Source organism: Nelusetta ayraudi, unplaced genomic scaffold, assembly GCF_046127955.1.
Source record: "Nelusetta ayraudi isolate G7.1 ecotype Tasmania unplaced genomic scaffold, CSIRO-AGI_Nayr_v1 ptg000005l, whole genome shotgun sequence".
Lineage (NCBI taxonomy): Eukaryota > Metazoa > Chordata > Actinopteri > Tetraodontiformes > Monacanthidae > Nelusetta > Nelusetta ayraudi.
In genome coordinates, this window is record NW_027466055.1 from 1,041,326 (window position 1) to 1,063,534 (window position 22,209).

The window sequence follows — 22,209 nt, forward strand, 5'->3', positions numbered from 1 at the left end:
TCTTTCCTTTCTCCTCATTACTACTGTCAGAATCCGCTAATCATGAAATACTGCTATTGTGTGACAGCAAAGATAGGGCATGGAGGGGAGCTGGTGGGATGGGGTGTTGGGGTGAGGAGTGGGGGGGCGGGGGGGTGAGACGGAGGTGGAGGGGGCAAGGCTGTGGAACTGCTAATCATACCGAAGGAAAAAAAAATGAAAAAAACGGAAGGTGGTGGTGGTTGATGGGGGGGACCGGTAGGAGATCTGGGTTTTCAATTAAGGCAAACACTGCAGCGCTGCCACCTAGTCACTAACTGTTACCATCCCCACTACTGGCACTGTGTGTGGTTGTGTGTGTGTTTGTGTGTCGGGGAGCGGCAGCGTTTTCTCAAGTGTGTCGGTGGGGTAATTAGTCTCCGGTACATTGCGCCCCTCCAAAGCCTGTTTAAGGGTTAATGAGGCCTCAGTAGCGTCTCTGCATGAGGTTGGGAGGGTTGTGTACGTGGGTTGGGGCTGGCGCCGGCCTAGCTTCAATGAGAAGCCACCCATAGGACTTCCCTTTGAAGTGTCACAGGGTGCCCCCCACCCCTTGTTCCGGGTGGCTCTGGTTTCATTTGTCTGAGCGGCAGCATAAAATATAGATGAGCCGCCAGGCGACACAATCCGCACACCTCTCCAGCCAGAAGATCCCCTCCCTCGTCCGTGACCCCCCCACCACCCCCACCCCCACCCCCACCCCTGACATTATTCATAGATTAACCATCACCTCCCCGTCGCCCAATAATGACCTCCCTTTCCCCCCATTATTGTTGCTCTAGGATGGCGGCGGTAAAATTAGACACGCTCAGCTTTATTTGTGACTCCTTCAGCCTCACAGTCTCAACAGTGAGCAAACGTATCATCGCCACAGGACAAGTGTGTTTGAGACACGGCAGTCGCAGAGAAGGTTTGCCGGGTTTACTCGCCAGTTTAGCCCCTCTGAGGACTTCCTAGCGACTGCTAATGTGATAGAAAAGCAAGTGATACGGCAGCCTTGGGGATTTGTAGTTGTGGACTCGCTCCATTGTGTGGCCGCCGAATTTCATCTTCTCTTGATCAGGGAGCATGATGGCCAGATCCAACAGAACATCTTGTCTGGTGAAGACTGAGTCTCACTGGAGAGAAATCTCACAATGACATTTGGCCTCATAACTGGTCATTTTAATTGCATATATGCTATTTATCTTGTCAGGTGGTTACAATACATTCATTCTTTAAGCATTGTGTTGGACAGTGTAATAAAACAAGAAAGAAAAACCTGAATTCACTCTTGATGTGTAAATAAATTGATCCAATTGATGGAAACAGACCCAGTTTCTAAATATTTAGGAGCATTTTAGCATCAAAAAGGCACACTATAATCAGTCAATACCTATGTTTATCATTTAAATAATTAAGCGCAGGGTCATGCTCTCACATTAGTTACAGCTATTCAAAAAAAACAATACAATTGCAAACATTTTTCCCTTCTTACTAAAAAAATGTTCTGTAAGTTCTGATGGGCCACTTCATCTCATATTTTTCTTCTACCAGCTGTGATATCAGGAGAAAATCCTGAAAACCCTGAGAAGGTCAAGTTTTGAGCATGAACATGGCAACACAATAACAGCGTTTACTGAAACGTAATCATGTCACCCTCTGATAACTCATTTGTCATCTATTGCGACTGTATATATAATGTGATAATTGCAGTACATACGTTACTTCTATTTCATTTTGTTGCAATAGAATTACACATTGGACCTATCAAATCAAATCCAATACATTAACTGTTTAGTGTCTGTTGGATATCAATCCTGTCTGCAAAGCACATCCGCTACACATCCAACACAACATGAAGGAATAGTTTGGCGGACAAACTTTCCAAATCCTATTAAAGCTGTTCATATTATATTTTAGATCTTAAACTGGATTGGGTTGCAGTCCCCAGCCAGAGTCCCTTGATGATAATTTTTTTTACTTTCCTTTATGTCCGAGGCCTGCATCAATCAAGACAAAGTTAGAGAGGAGAATTAATATGGTCTCATGATGACAAAACGCATTAGAGTCGTGAGCCACTACATTTCATTATGGACTACAGGGACCTCTAATTTCATTCTGGTCCACTTTGTGGAAACAACAGAATGTTATTATGTTCAGCGGGTGTATCCAGCATTACATAGCCACTATTTATTTTCGCTTTATTTCCTTAAGTAACTCAGGGGTATCTGCAGGTAATTGGTTTAGGCTTGAGAGAGTCTCTGTACATGAAAAAAAAATCATCATTTCCTCCACTGATCTCCCAGGAACCTTTACACTGGACAACTTTAAATGGATCTTTGGAACAACTCCACTTTAGTTCTGCCGCTTTGTTAAACTTTTTTTTTTTCTTTTTTTTTTGAAGCAGGATATTACAGAAGCGGGGAGATTGCTTTGACCTCTGTCTTACTTTTACGTTTGCTTCAAAAGTGGAAATAGATAGCGGAGCGTCCTGCCCGTCGACACGGTCGGTTCTAATTACTGGCTGCATCCTTCATGTGAAAGCGGAAAAAATGGTATCACACAAGATTAAAGGCAGCCAAAAGATACACTAGTAATTTGAATAGTCTTCCTGGAAACACGGTGGTTCCTTCATTCCACGTCATTTGTGGCGTCTTTTTAAAGACAACGGGAGATTGTTGTGTTGTTTGCATGTAAAATCATAACGCGGCGTTGTGTTGAAAATGAAGAGGCGTAATTGGAAACCGCCGCCTATCTGAGTCGTGTCCTTCCAGCAGAATGAGTATGGAGAGAATGAAGAGAAAAGAGTCTTGATGAGGTTTGGTTATCTGGCTTCGGGTGCAGACGCAAGCCGGCGCTACAAACGCGCCAGCGGAGCGTCAATTATCAACAACGCGACAATTTTGCTTGGGTGCTTGAACTCGTAGGAGGGTATCAGTGTCGACACGAGGGCTGAGGGTGGGAATGACAAGCAGGTGGGGATGGAGGGGGCGGGGGAAGGGACAAATTTAATCTGAAAATTATTACATCTGGACTAGTGACTCTGCGAGGTTTATCGGATTGCTTTTCCTAATCATTGCTCCCCGCGTGTGTTTGATCTCCATGATGAACAGATGATTAGTTTTTCATGAAACCGTTCAACCAAAACGCTCCGACACGAGCTGTGGCGAGACGGTGTTGATTTAGCTGTTTAAGAGGCAGCGGGGCCCTCCGTCTGCGCCACGCCGGGCCGAGCAGGAGCCCACAGGGGAGCAGCGAGGGGCCAGGCGGGGTCAAGTCTATGGGTAATGATATATCACCGGCCATATTTTGAAGCTTTCGCTAATTCTCCTCTCCATTATGGCCAATCCCTTGACCTGTTGGCCTTGAAAGCTCTGAAGCGGCACAATCAATTTGCGGGAGGATTTGCGTTTTTTGGCAGGGAAATGACACAGCCCGTATGCTGCAAATGGCAGTGGAGCAGCCCAGATGATCCCCCTTGTATTGGCCTGCATGCATGATAAGAACTGGGACTGAGTCCCATATTGTAAGTCCACCACAAATACATAAAATAGGGGTATCTGTGTGGATATGAAAGCATTTAAAAATTGCTGATTCTTTGGAAAAGACAAGGTTATCATACAAATGATCAGGATGAAACTAACTTGACAAATTTCACATCATATCCATGGGCTGAAATGCTTATCAAATGTTTACTTTCAAAGTCATATTCAGAATTGAAATTAAAGCTGCAAGCAGCGTTCAAGGGATTGAGCCTTCTGTGGCCCGTCGGCACCTGCCGACACCTGCCGACACCCGCTGTCGCCCGCCATCCATTCCGCTGCCGTCGTCGCCACAGAACTTCTCAATGAGCTTTCTGTGGTGTGACTGTATGAGTCAGAGGCCCTGAACTGACAAACGAGTAACTTATCACTCATACCCAACCGTGAAAGTAACCCTAACCTAACATCCAAGATCTTTACTGAATTGAAATACAACACCAGTGAAATTTTATTATTTACTGCATCTGTGTTCAAGTTTGTGTGTGTGTGTGTGTGTGTGTGTGTGTGTGTGTGTGTGTGTGTGTGTGTGTGTGTGTGTGTGTGTGTAAAAATATATTCAGATTTTTTTTGTTTCAGTTCTTGTCTGTAATTTTTAGTCGTTGGATTTATTAATCTGAAAATCTTATTTAGGTTTGAAATGATACTAAAAGTGTAAGCAGCTTTTCTTCAGCTGCAAACTGATCTTCTGAAGGTTTTCATCTTCTGGTGAGTGTAACCTGATGGAGTGAGCCACTAATGTGCACTGACTGACACAGTGGTAGGACAGAATCCCAGTAATGTTGTCTTGCAGCACATTAAATCATTTTTAATACAAGAGGAAGTGCCACAGCAGCAATTTCTGCAAGCCTGTGAAATTTCCAGCCGACAGTGGAGAAGCAGCCTGGTGTTTTTGTTGATATCTGCTGTGCAATACTTGAACAGCTTACATCACAAGAACTGCTCTCAGTGAAGCACCAGCATCTGAGCATCTCTGCATAATGGAGCGACAGCTCGTGTGAGTGGAGCTGGGGGGGCGGGATGAAAAGAAGGTGAAATGGATTCTTAAACCGACGGAGAGCAAAGAACCGCGGGGGGGGGTTCTCTGTTCTCCATCAGGAACTTTGTTCTGCTTGGAGGGGAGACAGGAAGTTGTGCGCTCACACTTGGGCTCCAAACAAAGCAGCAGTAAATGGCGCCCAGCAGGAAACCCCCTTTCAGCTTCTCCTGCTGATTAAGTTCTGAGACTCACAGACTGGACTTGGCACAGGCCGTATGGTTTTAGCTGGACATGCAGATGGTGAACAATCTGACAGGCTGATGATAATGATAATAGGCTGATGTGTGTTGTCAGGAGGTTTTGAGAGAAAAGATTAAGAGACCTGTGCCGTGGTGTAGCCACTAAGTGTTTTTTTGGGGGGGGTTTAGATCGCAGCCAGTAATTGTAAAACATTTGTCTCTGTCTTGGTTTGTGATATCAACTGCAATGATATTTTAGTGGCTACACAGGTCTGAGTGTTTTCCTGATGTCCAGCATGGACGGAGATGTTTTATCAAAGTTACTATTACCATTATTACTATATTACTATTACTGTATACGATTTTTGTTGTTGTTTTTTTGTTTTTGTTTTTTTAACCTTAAATTCTACATTATAATTTAGGCTTTGGGTTTATCCCTTTCCTCTTTACTGTTGCATTGTACTATAATGGGTTTTTTTCTGTAAAGCAAATCTTGCATTTGTCAGACCCAGCTGCGTCGAGGTATTCTCGACAAATTCCTCTCAGAATTTAGAAGGGTTTCTTTTTTTATTACCTTTCAAGTTGCAGTGGATTGCATCATCATTGTTTAAAAAAAAAAGAAAAACAGCCGCATGTCCAAAGTGCCCAAAGAAATCCAGAGAGTGGCACAATGTAAGATTTATTTGTTCTCGTGTGTTTTAGTTTAACAGGTTGCGGTTTGAAAATGAAAACACGTTGGCTGTTGCTGTGTGTGTGTGTGGGTGCGTGCATATGTGCACGTGGATGTGCGTGCGTATTTGCATACGTGCATGTGTGTGTGTGTGTGTCTTTTTATCTCTATTTTATTGCATCACTGACAGAGACAATGGAACCACTATCACTTTACCTCGACACAACAATGCTTTTGAGAATATTCCCTGCCTTTAATAAGCTGGCACCTGCTTGTCTTGTCTAGATTTCTCTGCAAGCATCAACTGCTATGCAGCAGAAAACCAGCACACTATTTTTTTTTATTTTTTTTTATCATTATCATTATTATTTGTATGCTGCCCTCATCGCCACCTGTGTGTTTTCCAATCAATATCTATGGATTTTACTTGTAACGTTTGGTAACTCCGGGTGTCTGAAGGCTCCTCAGCCACCGCTGTTTTTAAGCAAACTCTGCAGGAATCGGAAAAAAAAAAAAAAAATAAAGACTAACATACACTTGTCAGTTCTCAGCCATCACATTTGTGACAAGCCCCTCTTGTGGACTTCTCTTATCTTGCTTCTCCCTCTCTCACCTTGCAGTCATATAAGAGGCTCGCTGGGTTTGTATGGGAACTTGTGTGTGTGCGTGCGTGTGTGTGTGTGTGTGTGTGTACACACGCTTGCATGCATGTGCATGAGCGTATACGTGCGCGCTTACATGTGTCAGAAACTCTGCGTGATGGTGTCTCCGGTGAAGGCCTTGGATCACCCTGCCCAGCTCGCTGCAGACCTGACAGTGCAGCCCAACTAATCAATATCTCTCCTCAGTCAAAGGTGGGTTCTGCCACGAGGCCGCAGGGGTGCACTAATTGATGGAAACTCACCAGCGGCTAGCTCCATGCCCTGCGGCGCTGGAAGACAGAGAGCTAGGTCCTTCCACCGGAATGGAAGAAGAAATAGAGGACAGCGGAGGCAGAGATGGGGTTTGGGAGGGTGAAAGGCGCTACGGTTGTGGCCATCTTGTCGGTTTTTGTGCGCGTCACCGCAGGATTTTTACACACAGCGTTCGCCTGGCTCGGTGGGTGACTGTCCTGTGCGCTTCCTGTCTTTTTCTATTTGCAAAATGACCATAACCCTGTAAGCTGACGTGTCGGATAAAACATCTTTTGTGGATTTATGTCTGGTAATAATAATATTTTTAAAAATCCATAGAAAGATGTTAGTGAGCATGCAGGAGTATGGTTGTTTTTTCACATAATAATTAGGAATTTGATATCTCTCCAGCTGCGTTTCCATGACCCCTAGAGTTGCGCCAGCCAGAACCTGAACCCACGTCACAACCATTCAAAATTGACTTTGTAGGATTGAAAACAAGCCAATCACAGCCATTTATCTCTGATGGGTCAGTCATTGAGGAGCCCTTGGTGTAACCAAATCACGTGTTGGCATCCTCGCTCCTCATGCATTGCATATCAGGTGCTGGGCAATTACTTGAATTTGCAAAAGAAAGATGGTTCTTAATGAAACCAGTTTCTTATCACAGGTTGTCTTTAGTAAGGTATTGTAACTGAGGTTCCACTGTTATAAAAGAATCAGAATCACTCCTGTTCATGAGACTTTGTGGCTACATTTATTCTGGCACGCATGCTGAAGAATCACCGCTGTCAAATTGAGATGGGTTAAATATTAAGAGCGCTGCCTTAGAAAGAAGACGTAATGTGACTGCCTCCTTGTTAAGAATATATTGTTATGGTGCAGACTAAGCACGGCATGATAATTAGCATCAATAATTGAGTAAGGGGAAATGGTAGAAAGAGCTGTATTCAGTGCTGGCTAAATGTGCCTGAGAGATGCTGAGATGGACAGTCTGGCCAGCGAGCTCATTTGCCTGCTTTTTATGTGGCACTGGAAATGATCTTTATGATCCTGCCCGCACAGCTTTGCCTCCGATGAAACCCGGGACGCAAACTGGTACGGTTTCCTGTCATCGCAATGGTTTGGTTGTGGATATCGATCTAAACAGCGCAAAGTATAATGCACGTCTCATCCTGTCGAGGAAATTCTATAATATGCCCGTTCATGACTAAGTGCCGGTGATTTTATTACGGAAAGGATGCAAATGCAAAAGATTATTATGAAGATATATCGCTTAAAGTTTAAATGCGTCTCATGCTGTTTGACGCAGCAGATTTTGACATAAGAGAAAATGGCTCTGTGCACCGTAGTGGTGGCAAGTGTTTCCTTTCTTTTTCTAATCTCATATATGTCTGCAGCACTGGGACCTCCGCGCTTTGTGAAAAACTACTCAAGGTGCCGAATCAAAGAAACAAGCTTCAAATGAGAAAATCAAGCAAACATCTTGAGTAGATTCAAGAGCGAGAAGACTTAGCGTGTCGCTAACTAATGTACGCTATTTGCCCTCTTAGGAATAACTCTCTATGCACTTTGAATGCCTTTCCCTACTTCTAAAAGACAAGGAACGTGAGACTCAATAAGATGACATTTTTAACCCTAAAATGTCATCTACCTATGGAAACAAAAAAATCATTTTTGGGGGTCGATGCAATGTGGATTTTAGCCATAGATCCAGGTGGAGGTTCACCAGCACCAACAACACATTCTAAAATACACCTTTAATCAAAAGACATTCCTAGAAGTCCAAAAGCTTCTGCTTATGGAGAAAGGCTGTTTTCCCCTTAACATCTCCACTGTGCTGCTTATTACCTTACTGGCTTCTTCTGAACTGGGATATTTTTGGTGCAGAGTTGGCTGGAGGGCAGCTGTTGCTCGTGTCTTTACGTGCGCGAGATCTGTTGCACAGGCCCAATCATTCCCATGAATAATGTGATCAGCAGAAAAAGTGGAAAGAGCCCGCCGAGGAAACGCTGACCTTGAAACTTGCTGTGTTATCGAGCTGAGGCAAACTAACAGACATGTTGCATGAGGAGAAAATTGTTGTGCAATGCAAGCGCTATGATTAAACTTATGGATTGCATGCAGTCTATCTACGCATTTGAATAAAATATAAGCATAGAGGGAAGATGTCATGCACTCATTTTCCTGTAGATTGAGGCAAAACAAACGAGGTGGGAGCGTGCGGGAGGCTGAAATGCAGCGTGCACGAACAGGATTGGAGAGTTTTCCACAACAAAGAAAGTTCACCGGTTTTATTGACAGAAAATGATAGGCAAACCTCGAGGGAGAAAGCTGCACTTTCCAAAATGTAAATGAGGCACACAGGCCTCGCTCTCCCCTGCTGCTCGGGAAGCTTTGCCATTCACCTTTTAACAGGCGAGCAATAATCAATGGGGCATTATTAATGCTCAAGTCATACTCGTGTGTTTTCCTGCTGAGCGTAAAGACACTCACTGCCTCTCATCCATGCAGTCGCTATACACAGAAACACTGTATGTCCGAGATGGACGGTCAGTATATGGAGCTACATGGAAGTTTATGATATTTAATTGTCCAAAACATAAGAAAAGTATTGGATTCTCAGTCTTTTAACCGGATTTTTCTTTCTTTTCATCCCCTCCACGACCTTTCTCTTTGCACGGATCACAAACTATTAACATATAACAGATCCGGCTGAGACCTTTGATATCCCTGCCATCCCTTTTCCCACATTCCTCCTAATCCCCCAAGGTTTCCAGGCGCGGGCCAAACCCAGAGTCTCAGTCTTGAGACAGAGAAGAATCACGCGTGTCTGCTTCAATCTTTAATAATCCACGTGTCTCGGCCGTGTTGTTCACAAGTCAGCGCTCCATCCCACAACGACTGCGGTGTGAATTTTTCAGGGGCGGCGTCTCTCTGTTTGCATTTCATGAGCCGTGTCCGTGCGACGGAGGCCTGATCTGCTCCTGGCGCGGAGCAGCAGCCGGCGAGGCCTCTGCGCTCGGGCGGCAGGACTGAGCTCAGGCCAAGCAGCTGCGCTGGAGAGAGAGGAAGCAAGGAAGTAATGAGAGCTCTCCTTCATTACAGGCGCCAGTTATAAATCAAATTAATTATGGAGCCGCCACAGTATCGAACCCACAGAGAGGAAATGAAGTGATCAGACGCAGGTCGCAGCTCAACAGCGAGTGAGTTAATGAAATTATTAATTACCTGATGATATATTCTGGAGCTCATGCTCCACCACCACCACCTCACCTCCACACTTCTCACCACCCCCCCAGCCCCACCAGCCCCCTCCTCTACCGCAGAGAGCATTTGTTTTAATTGAGTCATAATAAGACTGTTGCATTTGGCTGAGTCACTTGGTTTGACTGGGTAATTGACCAATAAAGGCCCATGATAGCCAATTATAAAATCCAATATAGCGCTAATTAGTTAGCAACTCTAAAGTGTCCTGACTAACGCTGAGAACATTAATGCGTCAGTGCAGCTGCTTGTTTTAAAAGTCATAAAATACAAGCCAAGTGTGGTTCCCCGGGTGAGTGTGATACAGCTTCATCAGTCGCCTCACTAACTCTCGCTCACACACACACACACACACACACAGTCACACAGTCACACAAGCTCCCACCTGGCTTCTGGTGTAATTTGCCGTTGATATCAGATATTGGCCTGCTGATCGATTTCCTCTGTGTTTTCAGTCTGAATTATTCAGTGGTTCACTTTATCTCCCCACCTTCCCTCCTCCTCGGACCGTCGCCCCAAACCCGTCCGCTGCCCAGGGGGGGAAAAAGAAAGAAAAACGTTTGTCACATTGGTCAAGACGTGGAGTGAAATCTGGATCCTGATTTTGTGGGACGGGGTGACTTGTTGGGTGTGTGTGTGTGTGTGTGGGGTGGGGGGGCGGTGGCAGGCGGGCGGGAGGCAGACAGATACTGTTGCACAACAGTCACTCACTGTAATTAGAGGAGGTGTCAACAGTCATCTGCTCCTCTGAGGTTTGAGGTGAAGACGGTTATTCTTAGGATCTCTCACATTAATGAAGGAGGGAGTTCTGCTTTAGCCCGTCAGACACCAGTTTTGTGTCTGGTATGTGTTTAGGCTGACTGTCCTCTAATTCTCTCTTTGGGTTTTTTCCCAACATACTTTGTTTCTTCATTGGCCAACTCCTTATTTGGTGCTGAGATTCAACCAGGAAGTCTCCATGCATGTTTTGAGCTACAACTATTGACGGGGTGAATCAATGAGGAAGTTTTTTTGTTTGTTTGTTTTACTTTTGGCAGTAAACTAAGAAGTGGACGGAGAAAATAAATATTTACCTTCCGTTTCAGGCCTCAAAGTTTTGGGGTATTTTTTCTGCCTCAGTTGGTCGGCAGAAAAATGACCAACAGATTTGATACAGGTAACATTCATCATATCTAAAGGACAGTTAGAGTGGCAAATTGAAATGGATGTGCAGAAATTGCTGTGGCAAAATCAAACAGTCTAGTTCATCCATCAGATGAGGTGGCGAAAAAAAAATAGCTTTAAATGTGGCTGTCATTTGACTGCAGCATCACTGCTGTTGTTTTCCTGCCAGTGCACAAACACAATCAGTTTGTGACAGTATGAAGGTGGATACAAAGTTGCGGTGTGAATAAATGGGTACGGATTCAGTTTTAATTCAGTCGGCGCAAAGAGAATGAAGTGACGAGTCTGTGGCTGTGCGGCTCTTTGAGTGACAGGCTAATCAGCGCTTTGCCGAGCCCACTGCAGCTCCACCTGTCAAGGCTCACAGCCAGCAATGGCCCCCGATGGGCTCCCCTGAGTAATAAAAGAGAGGGCTGCTTTCACACCGTGTGACCTGAGAGGTGCAGAGTCGGGGCGCTGAGGACACGACAATCAATGTAAGAACATGTGCTATTGATGGAAGCTGTCAGAAAATGGCTGCAACATAACATGGAATCCTGCAGGCGCTCGGCGGCCGTCTCTCGGGCCCGGACATGATTAAAACAGGATGCTTTCTCTCCCTCTCTCTCTCTCGTCTTTTAAGTCCAATACCGACGCAGCAGCCTGTAAGCCAGCAACAGCAGCCTCCCGGCTCTAGTTGAGACCCAGCGGGTGGAGGGGAAGTGGCAAAGCTCGACTGAAGAGCCCGCGAGCAGCGTCAAACTTCCGGCTGATCGCCTTCAGTCCGTTAAACTCTGCATCAAACGCTCGCTCTCGATGTGTGCACTGCAGCTTCAGAGAAGGACAGAAGGCGTTTTCGCAGGGAGGCGATACGGCGCCCACCTGCAGCACTTGTCATCTTTATTGTGTGTTGGCTGCTCGACTGGTGACATGTTGGAGGCGCTGCTCTAACAAGCGTGTCAACTGAGTCGGATATTCCAGTAAGGGGATCTCGAGGATGATATTCCAGTCTAAGTAACAAGATGCTAAAAAGATCAGAGGGAGACGATCAATAGCCAGTAAACTGAGCCCTCTCCTTGTCTCCTTCTCAGCGAGACGCCTGCTTCCTCTTGCTGCACAATGACGTGAGCCTTTGCATGAGTCACGTAAACACGCCGCTATCTTTTACTTTCCAAGAACAAGCAGGAGAGGCTGAGCAGAAGACAGCACAAACCATCATTGGGGTGAATTTTAGAGGCTGGAAGAAAATTTCCCAGTAGTCACTTTGCTTTGACATCACTGAAATTGAGATTTGTGGGAAATGATAATAAATTTTGGTTTTGAAAGCAGTTCACAGCAGAGGCATGATCCAAACTATCTGGATGGGCTTTAGAATCGTATCGCTCATTTCAGCATACAGACCTTCGTAACATTATTTCACATTTAAAAAAAAAAAAAAATCTGATAACAAACAGGAATATTAATGCTAGGAAGTAATTTCTTTATTTTCATATCATAATTAAAATGATCTTTTCATTACTCTGACTGGGTCAGCTGCCCATAAATTTGTCTTGAATCAAATAATGACGGAAAATTCCATTACAGTGTGCTGTGTTATTTCAAATGGAGTGTGAGGAAGTAAAACTGATCTGGTCGCAGCCTGGTCGCTCCATCAGCTGTTGTACATTAAAGTGCTCTGCTTCCGTTTTATACAAAGGAAGAAAGTTTCAACACACTATTCCAATAGTAACAACAGCAGCAACAATGAAATGACAATCAGCACCATAACCACTAATACCTCGTCCCTGTTTGACCCACGCATCTACAAAAAAATCTATGTTTTAAAAAAAAAAAAAAAAAAACTGCATCACATCTGTGACTTGCTTTAATTCTGGTTTTACAAGCCAATGCCACATTGTGAAATACAAAAGGTTTTCACTCTGTTGTGCTCCCTGTGCACCTCTTCTGTTCAGATCCTAAAGATAAGTTTTAAGTCTACAGGCATTGAGTGAAGTTTTTGCCTTTGAGTGTCATCTTATATATGATAGGATGACATTAAGGTGTTTGTGTGTTTGTCCTGTAACAGGCACAAATGGCGAAGCAAATTGCCATCAATCATCCAATTAGACCGGTGTGTTGTCTTGCTAAATGAGCCATAGGACATTGAGCTCCATGGCCCAGTGGAGTGTGAGGCTTTAAACGGAGGAGGGTCACAGAACCGACCGCCACCAGGAACCAGAGGATGACCACAAAAAACAGCCTCCACTCTTCATATCACTGTTTGAATTGTCACTGACATTTAAAGGAGAAATCTGTTCAGTGTGTGTGTGTGTGTGTGTGTGTGTGTGTGTGTGTGTGTGTTTTAACATTTGTTCCCCTGCATGTGTCTGAGCCTGAGTTGGCCAAATGAGTTGAACCAACCTTTCTGGGCACTCTTTCCTCTCTACTCTAACAACTCATGAAATATTTACGGTGCCTTACAGTCACCCCACCACCACCACCACCAGCAGCAGCAGCAGCAGCAGCAGCAGCAGCAGCAGCAGCAGCAGCAGCAGCTCCCCCTCTCCCCTTTCACACTTTTCTCTCTGCCATCATAGCTGTAGACGAGGGCATGGTTGCGTCTTCTCAAGCCTCGCTAGATTTCTCAATAAGTAAATGACAAGGAACCCCCCCCCAGGCCCCGCCCCCAGGCCCCGCCCCCACCCCCCCAGACACACACACACACTCCTGCATCTCCCATACAGGTGCATGCACACACGCACACACACACATACACTCCTATTATATCATGTGATATCATTGCATTCAACCTGGGTGCGTGCTAAGGTAGCTGGATACAAATTTGACACCCGGCCGGCCGATCGGCAGCTGCCGGCTGTTTAATCAACAGTGATGAATATTTGATGGCGTTGCGACGGGCAAACGGTGGCCGACAGTCTCCTCATTATCCCAGTCCGTGTGTACAGAGGGAGATATTCAATATCTTCCAATGGGGAGGCTGGTCTGTCTCAGCCACACCGAATGCCCCTACAGCGTTTGAACAAAGCAAAAAAAAAAAAAAACTCTAGATTTTATACAGAACTCTCATATTGATGGCAAGAGTTCCATAGAAATAAAAGTAATTGGTAAAAATAAAATAAAATAAGCAGCAGAAAAGTAAATTCCACTTGCTCTTAGAAGGCACTATGCTTTCAACTCAGTGTTTTTATCTCTGTGTGAAAATAGATTCAAAACGATCCGGGGGGAAAAAACAAGTTTTGTTGAAAAAAGTATTTTCCTTTGGACGCCACTTGGATGATTTAGAAACCTAAAGTCTTTGCAGAAGAGAATGACTTCACGAGAACTATAGTCTGAAACTTTGAAGTCAACTAACAAGTGCACATGTTGAGTTTATGTACAATGAGCAGGAGTTGAGCTACAATCAGCACCAAGTGGTGGAAGCTGTGTCCCTCTGTGATTCTGCTCTCTGACACTGAACTGTAACAACTTAATGGATCCATTTTCAATGTGTGGTACTGGAAAAATATTGGATTGTTTTTAACCAAGAGTGCATTTGTAATAATTTTTGCAGATCACACATACATATACGACTCATAGCTCGGTCCAAGAGTTCAACTTGACAAAGCGATCTGTTCTCTGGTCCATGTAGAGTTTCTCCGTCTAATGTTTCCCTGCCTGCCGGTTCTGGTTGCGTGCACGTCTCCTCTGTCTGCTGCACGCGCGGGTAATGACAAGAGGGAGATGGGTTCAATACAAGGGTTCAAAGTGCATTCTGCCTCGGGCCACGACAGCGCTGAACAGGCAGGTCTCGGGAAATAAAAGACATTTAGGTGGTAAACCAGAGTGTGCATGAAGTGACATTTAGAAACGGAGATTAGAATGAGGTGAAACATCTCGTCATACATTTGTCAGCTTTGACTCCGGATGTCTTTCCATCAAATGCAAGGATTTTTAATGTGGAAAGTAATCTTGGTGAGTCCTTAATAAATGAATGATTGAGGATATTTATCCTTTCAGAGCTATAGAGTTTATCACACACCATCTCTTAATCCCTGTTGATGAATCTGTGATGATCAGTTAGCGGCTATAAAGAATTCTTTCTTTCTTCTCACAAGACTAAGAATTTCTATGTATAATGCTTGACACAACATGTAATTGAATTACATTAAATACAAAAAAAAAACATGTAAAATGATTTGCTCAATCACAAATTATATTCGACTACTCAATGAATTGATCGCAGAGAAATAGAGATAAAATAAAAGCTTTTCACCTTTGAAAGACGTGCAGATGATAAACTGTGATTGAAATACATCAAGAGTCAAAAGCTGCAATGACTCATTTCCATTTATTAAGTTGAGGCGCTCTCCAAAATGCATCACATTTGTTTTAGATTTGGTTTTTGGTTTTTAATTTGTACATATTTTGTGCACCTGTGTGTAGAAGGTGAAGGGAGACATGAAGCGACTCATCATGAGCTTAACATGACCTTATTTATTTATTTGGTCAGGTTTTGTTCAATGGCATTCCATGAATATTGAAATATTGACGGGGGGAAAGTACACAGTATTTAAAACCCAGAGGAACTGGTTCTCTTATTTTCAATAACGTTCTACCCTCTATTTCACTTCTACACTTTCTCAGACTTGTAAACTTTCTGGCCGACCAGCTCTGTTGTGGCCAGCAGCCGATTGGAGATTTGCGCTTTGATCTTTTCTGTTGTGTTTCCTCCTCCATGTAAATGGGAAACTAAATTGTGCGCTTCGTCTGCGCACATCTGAATATCCGTGAAACACACACACACACTCATACACACACACTGCATATACCCATTTTTTTGTCTGTCAGTATGGCTACATGACGAGAGGTCAGCCCCTCAAGATCAAATATTTTTCTTACTAAATGACGGATTTATTAGACAAATAAGTTGGTCGTCTGCCTCTGAACCCTGTGTGATTGAAATATACCCCTGTGTCAACAGCACCGCCTCTCCAAGCAGGTCCCGAGCGGTGCAGGGCTGCCGCGGCGGATTACTGAGCAAATATGAGTGGGAAATGAGTGCAGATCTGGGGGATCTAGACATCCACATCCCCGCTTTGACATTTCCGTCCAAAGGCCAACCTTCTCGCGCATTGTTAGATCAACGGAGCCCTCGATGGGAGCTCTTATGTGTTGTTTTAAGATAGTGCACAAAGTGGAGCAATGTCAAAAAGCAAGGACGAGTGCGAGGCAGAGCTGAAAGGAACGAGCCGGGCGGTGCCGAAGTGTGCTTCTTTTATTTCTTACCTTGTAACGTTGTAATTCTAATGATCTAATCCATCTTAACCTGAGCGCCTAACAGCTGCGATTAGAGCAGGGCGGCCCCGCTGCCTTCCGCTCAGAGCCATATAGTAAAAAGTCGTGAGCTCGTAAATCTAAGCGCCCGCGTTACCATAACGTGCGCTGAAATCATTATTTGGCTACACGGTGTCAGAGACTCTCTCGTCTCGTCTGTCAGGAATCCAATTTCCTTTTATTTACATCCACGGTATAGATTAATTACTGCCCCGACCAGTAGCCCGCAGGAATTAAGTTATGAGATGGTCTCAATGATTAATCCATCGCGGCCTATATGCAAAAATAGCCCATATGAAGTGAGAAATGAGGAAAGAATTCGAATTGAGGAGAAAGGCATGCCAATAATAGTAGTAGTCATAATAATACTATTCGGAACGTTTGTTGTAATGTTCAATTATGTGTTCAAAAAAAAATGAACAAATTATTATCTTAAATGTTTGTTGTTTCCCCCGCAACCCTGAGTGCAGGAATAAGCGGGTATTGGAAATGGAAGGATGGATGTTGGTAGGTTTGCCTGCGTTAACGGAATTTGACGGTGCTTCTCGTCTCTCCAAGACGTTACACGTGACACCCCGAAGTGTCGTGTGACTCTGCGGGCCGATGGGAGTGACTGGGGGGGTCGGGTTGGGAATCAAGCATTTTATGCGTCGTTCTAAATAAAGGAAGATGGCAACAACAACAACAAAAAATTTCCCCCCCAAAGCTCAGCTGAAATGCAGCTGATGGCGGCCTCTGCGCACCTATTGATAGAGCTGCGAGGGTTGTGATATCGGTGACGTCGCCGATGAAATGTCCCTCTGATTAATAGAGGACTCCTCCGCCGTAACGGCCTGACATATGGCAGGCGAGGCAGCTGGGGACGGTACCTCCGGCATCCCCTACAGCCATTAACATATTAGAGGCTATTGTGCAGGCAGACAGTCCGACTTCATCCGCAGCCCTTGTGCAGAGAGAGAAAGCGCCCCAGAGCTGTTTGATAGAGGCTTTCAATAATGCATCACTCTCCAGCCAGCCAGCCAGCCAGCCAGCCAGCGGAGCTGTTCGCGGTGCTGAAATTACTGCCGTGTGGCGCATGTGGTGCCAGTGGTGTGTTGCGTGTCGCTGGTTTTAATTGTATGTGATGGGGAGCGCGATAGATAGATACATAGATAGATATACAGATAGATGTTTTCTTTCTTGGTTAATCGCAAACCGAATTATTTCTTCTTCTTTTTTTGTTCTTGTTTTTCTTACACATCCACAAGCGGCAGATCACAGTCGTCAGAACGACGTCCAGTACATTTACATTCATTAACCGAGTACTTGGGCTACTTTTCGTCCGTCACTTACAACAATTGAACAATCGGGGATTTTCAAACATCATGCCAGTTCGCTTAATAAATATCTAAAGCCTCGATCTGGGCGATAGGAGGAAAAAATGTTAAACGTACTCACGCTGAGGAAACCCTGGGCCGTCTGTCCGCGTCGCCAAAAGCTAGAGAAAAGCAATAAAGTGAAGCTTTTTCTTGCTGCGGTTCCTCCTTCTGCGCGCTTCCCCTGAAACCGTCTACTAAAATATTGCATTTTATAGCAGCAAAGCGCGATTAATATTGCATTGGCTGCTCTAAAAAAAAATCGCTTTTATATCTCAATGCAGCGGAGTGTGAAGCTCACATAAAAGAAATCATGAAAGAATATTTAGAGCAGCGGAGGTCACGCAAGTAATTTGGGAGGGAACTTTTTTTTATTTCATTTTATTATTATTTTTTTTTTCAAAATCTCTCATTGTCTGCGTCTCTAATATCGCCGTGATTTTCGTAACAGTCGCTTCTATTATTACGGACTGCATTGTGGGCAACTGAAATCAAAGCACGGTCATTTTATTGGTTGATATATATTTTTTTTAGCTTAAGTAACGTTAAATTAAGTAGTAATTAAACGTGTTGAATACCCGTATTATTATCATTATTATTATTATTATTATTATTATTATTATTATTATTATCATTTTCTTGAGGCCTGAGGGTTTTTTTTCACACTTCAATCTACGGAGGTTTTTATGCATCAAAAGAAATTCAACTAACCGCTCACTCAAACACTAAATACATTTTTTTTTTTTTTTTTTTAAATATTAAAAATACGTTCAAACGAAATTTGAGACGATTTCACGTTATCTTTCAAGTGGCTGAGACAAATCAGATTTCAAAATTTTTCCTCCTGTATTTTGGCCGTAACAACGCATAAGCATCATCGCGACATTACACAGTTTGTTTTCAAACACAACCAGGGGGAAAAAATAGGATTTTTTTTTTTTTCTTCAATTTATTAGAAGATTGCTGGAACACATCTCCCTGTTGGATTTGGCTTACAGGAGGAACAGTACCAATGAAAGTAAGAGAGGACAACAGAGGAGAGTCGAAAAGTGAAGGGGGGGGGGGGGGTAGAGACAAAAAGGGACACTTCCCATGATGCACACGTCGCCGCAGTTTTGTAAACATACTTGTGCACAAAGTAAAAGTATTACTTACACAACGTTTCCGTTAACAGTTAACACGACAAACAACGCGGTGGTTTAAATGTGAAAACAAGCATTAAACAGTGACTTACGCCATTCACAACACATGGTCTGTCAGTAGAGAGCTCTACTGCGCATGATTTCTTATTCCCAATGCATAGAGTGTTTGCACTGCAAACTGAAAACACGTAAGAAAAACTAAGGAGCAAATCTCCATGATGAAGCAGACGAGGCTCTCGTCCTCTCCGAGTCTTCATTTTTTTTTTTTTTTTCTCTCGAAACTTTTTTTTTTTTTTTGCAAGTGATGCCAATGGCGTCGCGAGACAGCTTGGATTTGTTCCCAAAAACACAGGAGCTCACCTCTGGTAAGTGTTAAGTGACGTCTGTATATACACAAAACCAAACTCCGACATAACCGAGCTAATAAACCTAATAAAAGGTATTTTGTGCAAATTCAAAATAAATATATCTCTAGACGTGACAGCCTGCAGAGGCTAAATTAGTGCCCGTGAATTAGGATTCCATGCAGGCCCTACTTCTCTTCGTTAGCCGTAAAAGTTTGCAAATAAATTTGAATTTATAGCAGCCTCCAAATCATAAGAAACGAACGGATGAATAAACAAACGGATTCATGAATTATTCTATACCCACAACGACAAAACAAAACCAAAAGAACACAGTTGAACAATCAATGAGGTAATCCGTAAATGGCTATACTTCAAATAATAGGCCTATTCGGAGAAAATAACTCGCTATAATATTCAGCAAATTACCTCTGTCCACGTATTGTTTGTCTGGTTGGGTTTTTTTTCTCTCTCTCTCTATAAAAGGCAAAGTTGACCGTCGCTAAACTTTTCCCTCGAAACAACGGAGCGAAATTCGTGTATTCTGTTATTTGCATACTTGACATTCACCGATAACGTGAAAATAAACGAGATATATGAAGCCTCATAAAATGGGTGTCGAGCCCATTGTGCACCAGCGTGTCAAACCACTGGAGACAAACCACCGGTGTCCACCACGTGTCTCTTGGTCCCCAAATTCAGTCACACACAACTTTTTTCTTTTCAGTTTTTTTTTTTTTCTTTCTTCCAACCCACTCCATCCACATTATTATGTTGTTGTTGTTGTTTTTTTTCTCCCCCACCAGCGCCAATCAGTGAGTCGCGGAGAATTTCAACCGCTTCTGCTTCTGTCTTTGGTTGCAAAACCACACTCGCACCACATTTTTTTTCAGGTCCAACTTTTCAGCGATGGCCGCTATTTTCTCGGACGACGGCCGCGGCTGCACGGCGAAGTAAGCCTCCAGAGACCTCTTCTCCGGCGCCGCTATGGACGTCCGCTTGCGCTTCTTCTCCCCTCCGTTGAAAATGTCCGGTTTGCTCAATTTCTCCCGCTGGGCCCCCTCGGCCTCCTCCAGCCAGGCCTGCAGGATGGGTTTGAGCGCGATCATGTTGTTGTGGGACAGAGTTAACGACTCGAATCGACAAATTGTACTTTGGCTCAGCGACCCCACGCCGGGAATCTTGAGATTCGCCAAAGCGCCGCCTACGTCCGCCTGCGTCACCCCCAGCTTGATCCTCCGCTGCTTGAAGCGCTCCGCGAACGCCTCCAGCTCCCGGGGGTCCGTGTCCGAGTCATTGATGGAGGGCAGCCCGGCGCCCGTCAGCCCCGCTCCGCCCTGACTGCCTCCGTGGTGGCCCGGTAAGAGCCCGTGGTGGGTGAGGGGCGAGTTCATGCCCATGGCCTGGTGGGTGAGGTGTCCCAAGCCGTGCATGTGAGCGTGCGGGTGAGAGGAGGCGGAGATGAGCCCCGCTCCTCCGCCGCCGCCGCCTCCGCCTCCACCGCCGCCTCCTCCACCGCCGGTGCCGTCGTGCGCGCCGCCCATCAGGGCGAGGGACGGCGAGGTGAGGTGGTCCATGATGTCCGGCGGCTCCAGGTTCTGGTGGTGGTGGTGGTGGTGGTGATGGTGGTGGTGGGCCAGCGGCACCGTGGACGCGGACGAGCAGGACACGGTGTTCATGGTGTGGTAGGTGGCGTCCGGCTTGTAGGGGTGCGACTTGCTCTGGGACACGGCGATGTCCACGGCCGCCAGAGCCTCGGCCCGGGCCAGCAGGGTCTCATCCAGGCTGGCGAAGATGTTGCTCTGCAGCTGCGGGGGGGGGGAGTTGGAAAGGTGAGGATGGAGGGGCGGCAGAGTTTGGCATAAAATAAGAAATGGAAAGAGAGAGCAAATAAAAAGTAGAAATACAACCGGGACCCCGACGGTCTATACGACAACGCAGGCTGGGTGTTGCTGCTGAAGCAGCGAGTCACGGAAATTAAAAACAAAAATCAGTTCATTCAAATTCAAATTAAAAAGCCAAGCGTTCCGGCAGCGAACTCGGAGAAAGAATTCTTCTTTTCGCGGGGTGATGAAATAGCTGGAATGAACACGAGCACGAGCAGCAGCAGCAGCAGCAGCAGCAGCAGCAGCAGCGCGTCCTGGCTGGATGCGCCTCGGAGCGGCGCCGACGCGACAACAAGAGTGCAAGTTTTTTTTTGTTGCGGTGTAATTTACCTGTGGAGCTTGTAGACAGGCTCTCCGTATCGCTTCCGAGCTGGAGTGCAGGGTGGTGTACTTGGGCTCGGGCAGCGAGGGGTGCATGGCGAAGTGCGCCTGTTTGCTGTTCATGGACATCATCTTGGCGAGCGGCTCCAATTAAAGTGCAAAGAAAGAAAGGAAGGTGGTGGTGGTGGTGGGTTGGGGGGGGGGCGGAAAAACAGGCTACTGGAGCCGCAGAAAAGTCATCGATGCGCACTGATCCCCCTTTGCCTGTGCCGTAATGATGCGCTGGAGCTGCTGTGTAGTGCGCCGAGCCGAGCCGAGCCGAGCCGAGCGCAGCCTTGAGCCCGGAGATCACAGAGATGCCTGCAGTCTCTGAGACGCACTTATCTGTCTACTGTTTCCCACTGCTGGGGATGAGAGAGCCTCTTACACCTGAGCGCCTCACATCTCGTCAAGCTCGTGCTCGGCTGCTCTCGCGAGACCCCAGCAGACTGGCGGAGCAGCGAGCAGCAGGCTGATAGATTAGGGGGGGTGGCGGGGGGGGGGGTGGAGAGAACAGCTCAAGGGGCAGCACGCACTCACATCTGGAGACTAGACGCTTTTTGTTTTGTTTTGGGGTTTTTTGTTTTTTTTTTTGTTAAGAATTGATTTCAGTCCACCTGCGCGTGTCCGAATGTCACCTGACTTCCTTCTTTATCCGAGGTTATCATTTTTGTGGCCAGTTTTATTGAAACTGTTTGGGGAATTATTACAAAGAACTAAAATAAATAAATAAATAAAAATATATATACAATGCAATAACTATTAATTATTATGATTATTAATACAATAATTGAGAGGAGAATCAAAATGATGAATTTGATAATTAGCCCAGTTGGTGTGTGTGGCTGCAGAGGCTGCACGGGCTCTGTAGCCGCATCATTAGGGCCCATCAACGCCAGATGAGCTCAAAACAAATTGATTTAATACACCGGCCCAACCTTGTACACAGTCTTTACCTAAATTAATTAATCCCAATGAATTAACACTTCATTTGTCCAAGCCACAACGGCCGCCCAATTAAATTTTCATGCAGCGATTAGAGGTATGTGAAATATACATGGTATCGTTAAATTTGCATA

General features: G+C 45.1%; 2 protein-coding genes across 2 annotated transcripts in view; both read right to left on the minus strand.

Moving 5' to 3' along the window:
• The window catches only part of ercc3 (excision repair cross-complementation group 3), a 172,274-nt gene that overhangs the window by 80,586 nt on the left and 69,479 nt on the right, over positions 1 to 22,209 (minus strand). The window lies entirely within an intron of this gene.
• pou4f1 (POU class 4 homeobox 1) lies at positions 19,359 to 21,536 on the minus strand. Its single transcript, XM_076047289.1, has 2 exons — positions 21,101 to 21,536; positions 19,359 to 20,692 (listed from the first exon to the last, which is right to left on the minus strand). Exons 1-2 carry the CDS (start codon positions 21,221 to 21,223, stop codon positions 19,697 to 19,699), a joined length of 1,119 nt encoding a protein of 372 aa, XP_075903404.1. The 5' UTR covers positions 21,224 to 21,536; the 3' UTR covers positions 19,359 to 19,696.

What these genes read in the sequence shown, in the direction of transcription:
- pou4f1 (XM_076047289.1), bottom strand. Translation starts at nt 21,223, where the DNA reads ATGATGTCCATGAACAGCAAACAGGCGCACTTCGCCATGCACCCCTCG. An exon ending in CCTGTCTACAAGCTCCACAG is followed by an intron (nt 20,693 to 21,100) that starts GTAAATTACACC and finishes CCCCCCCCGCAG; the next exon opens with CTGCAGAGCAACATCTTCGC.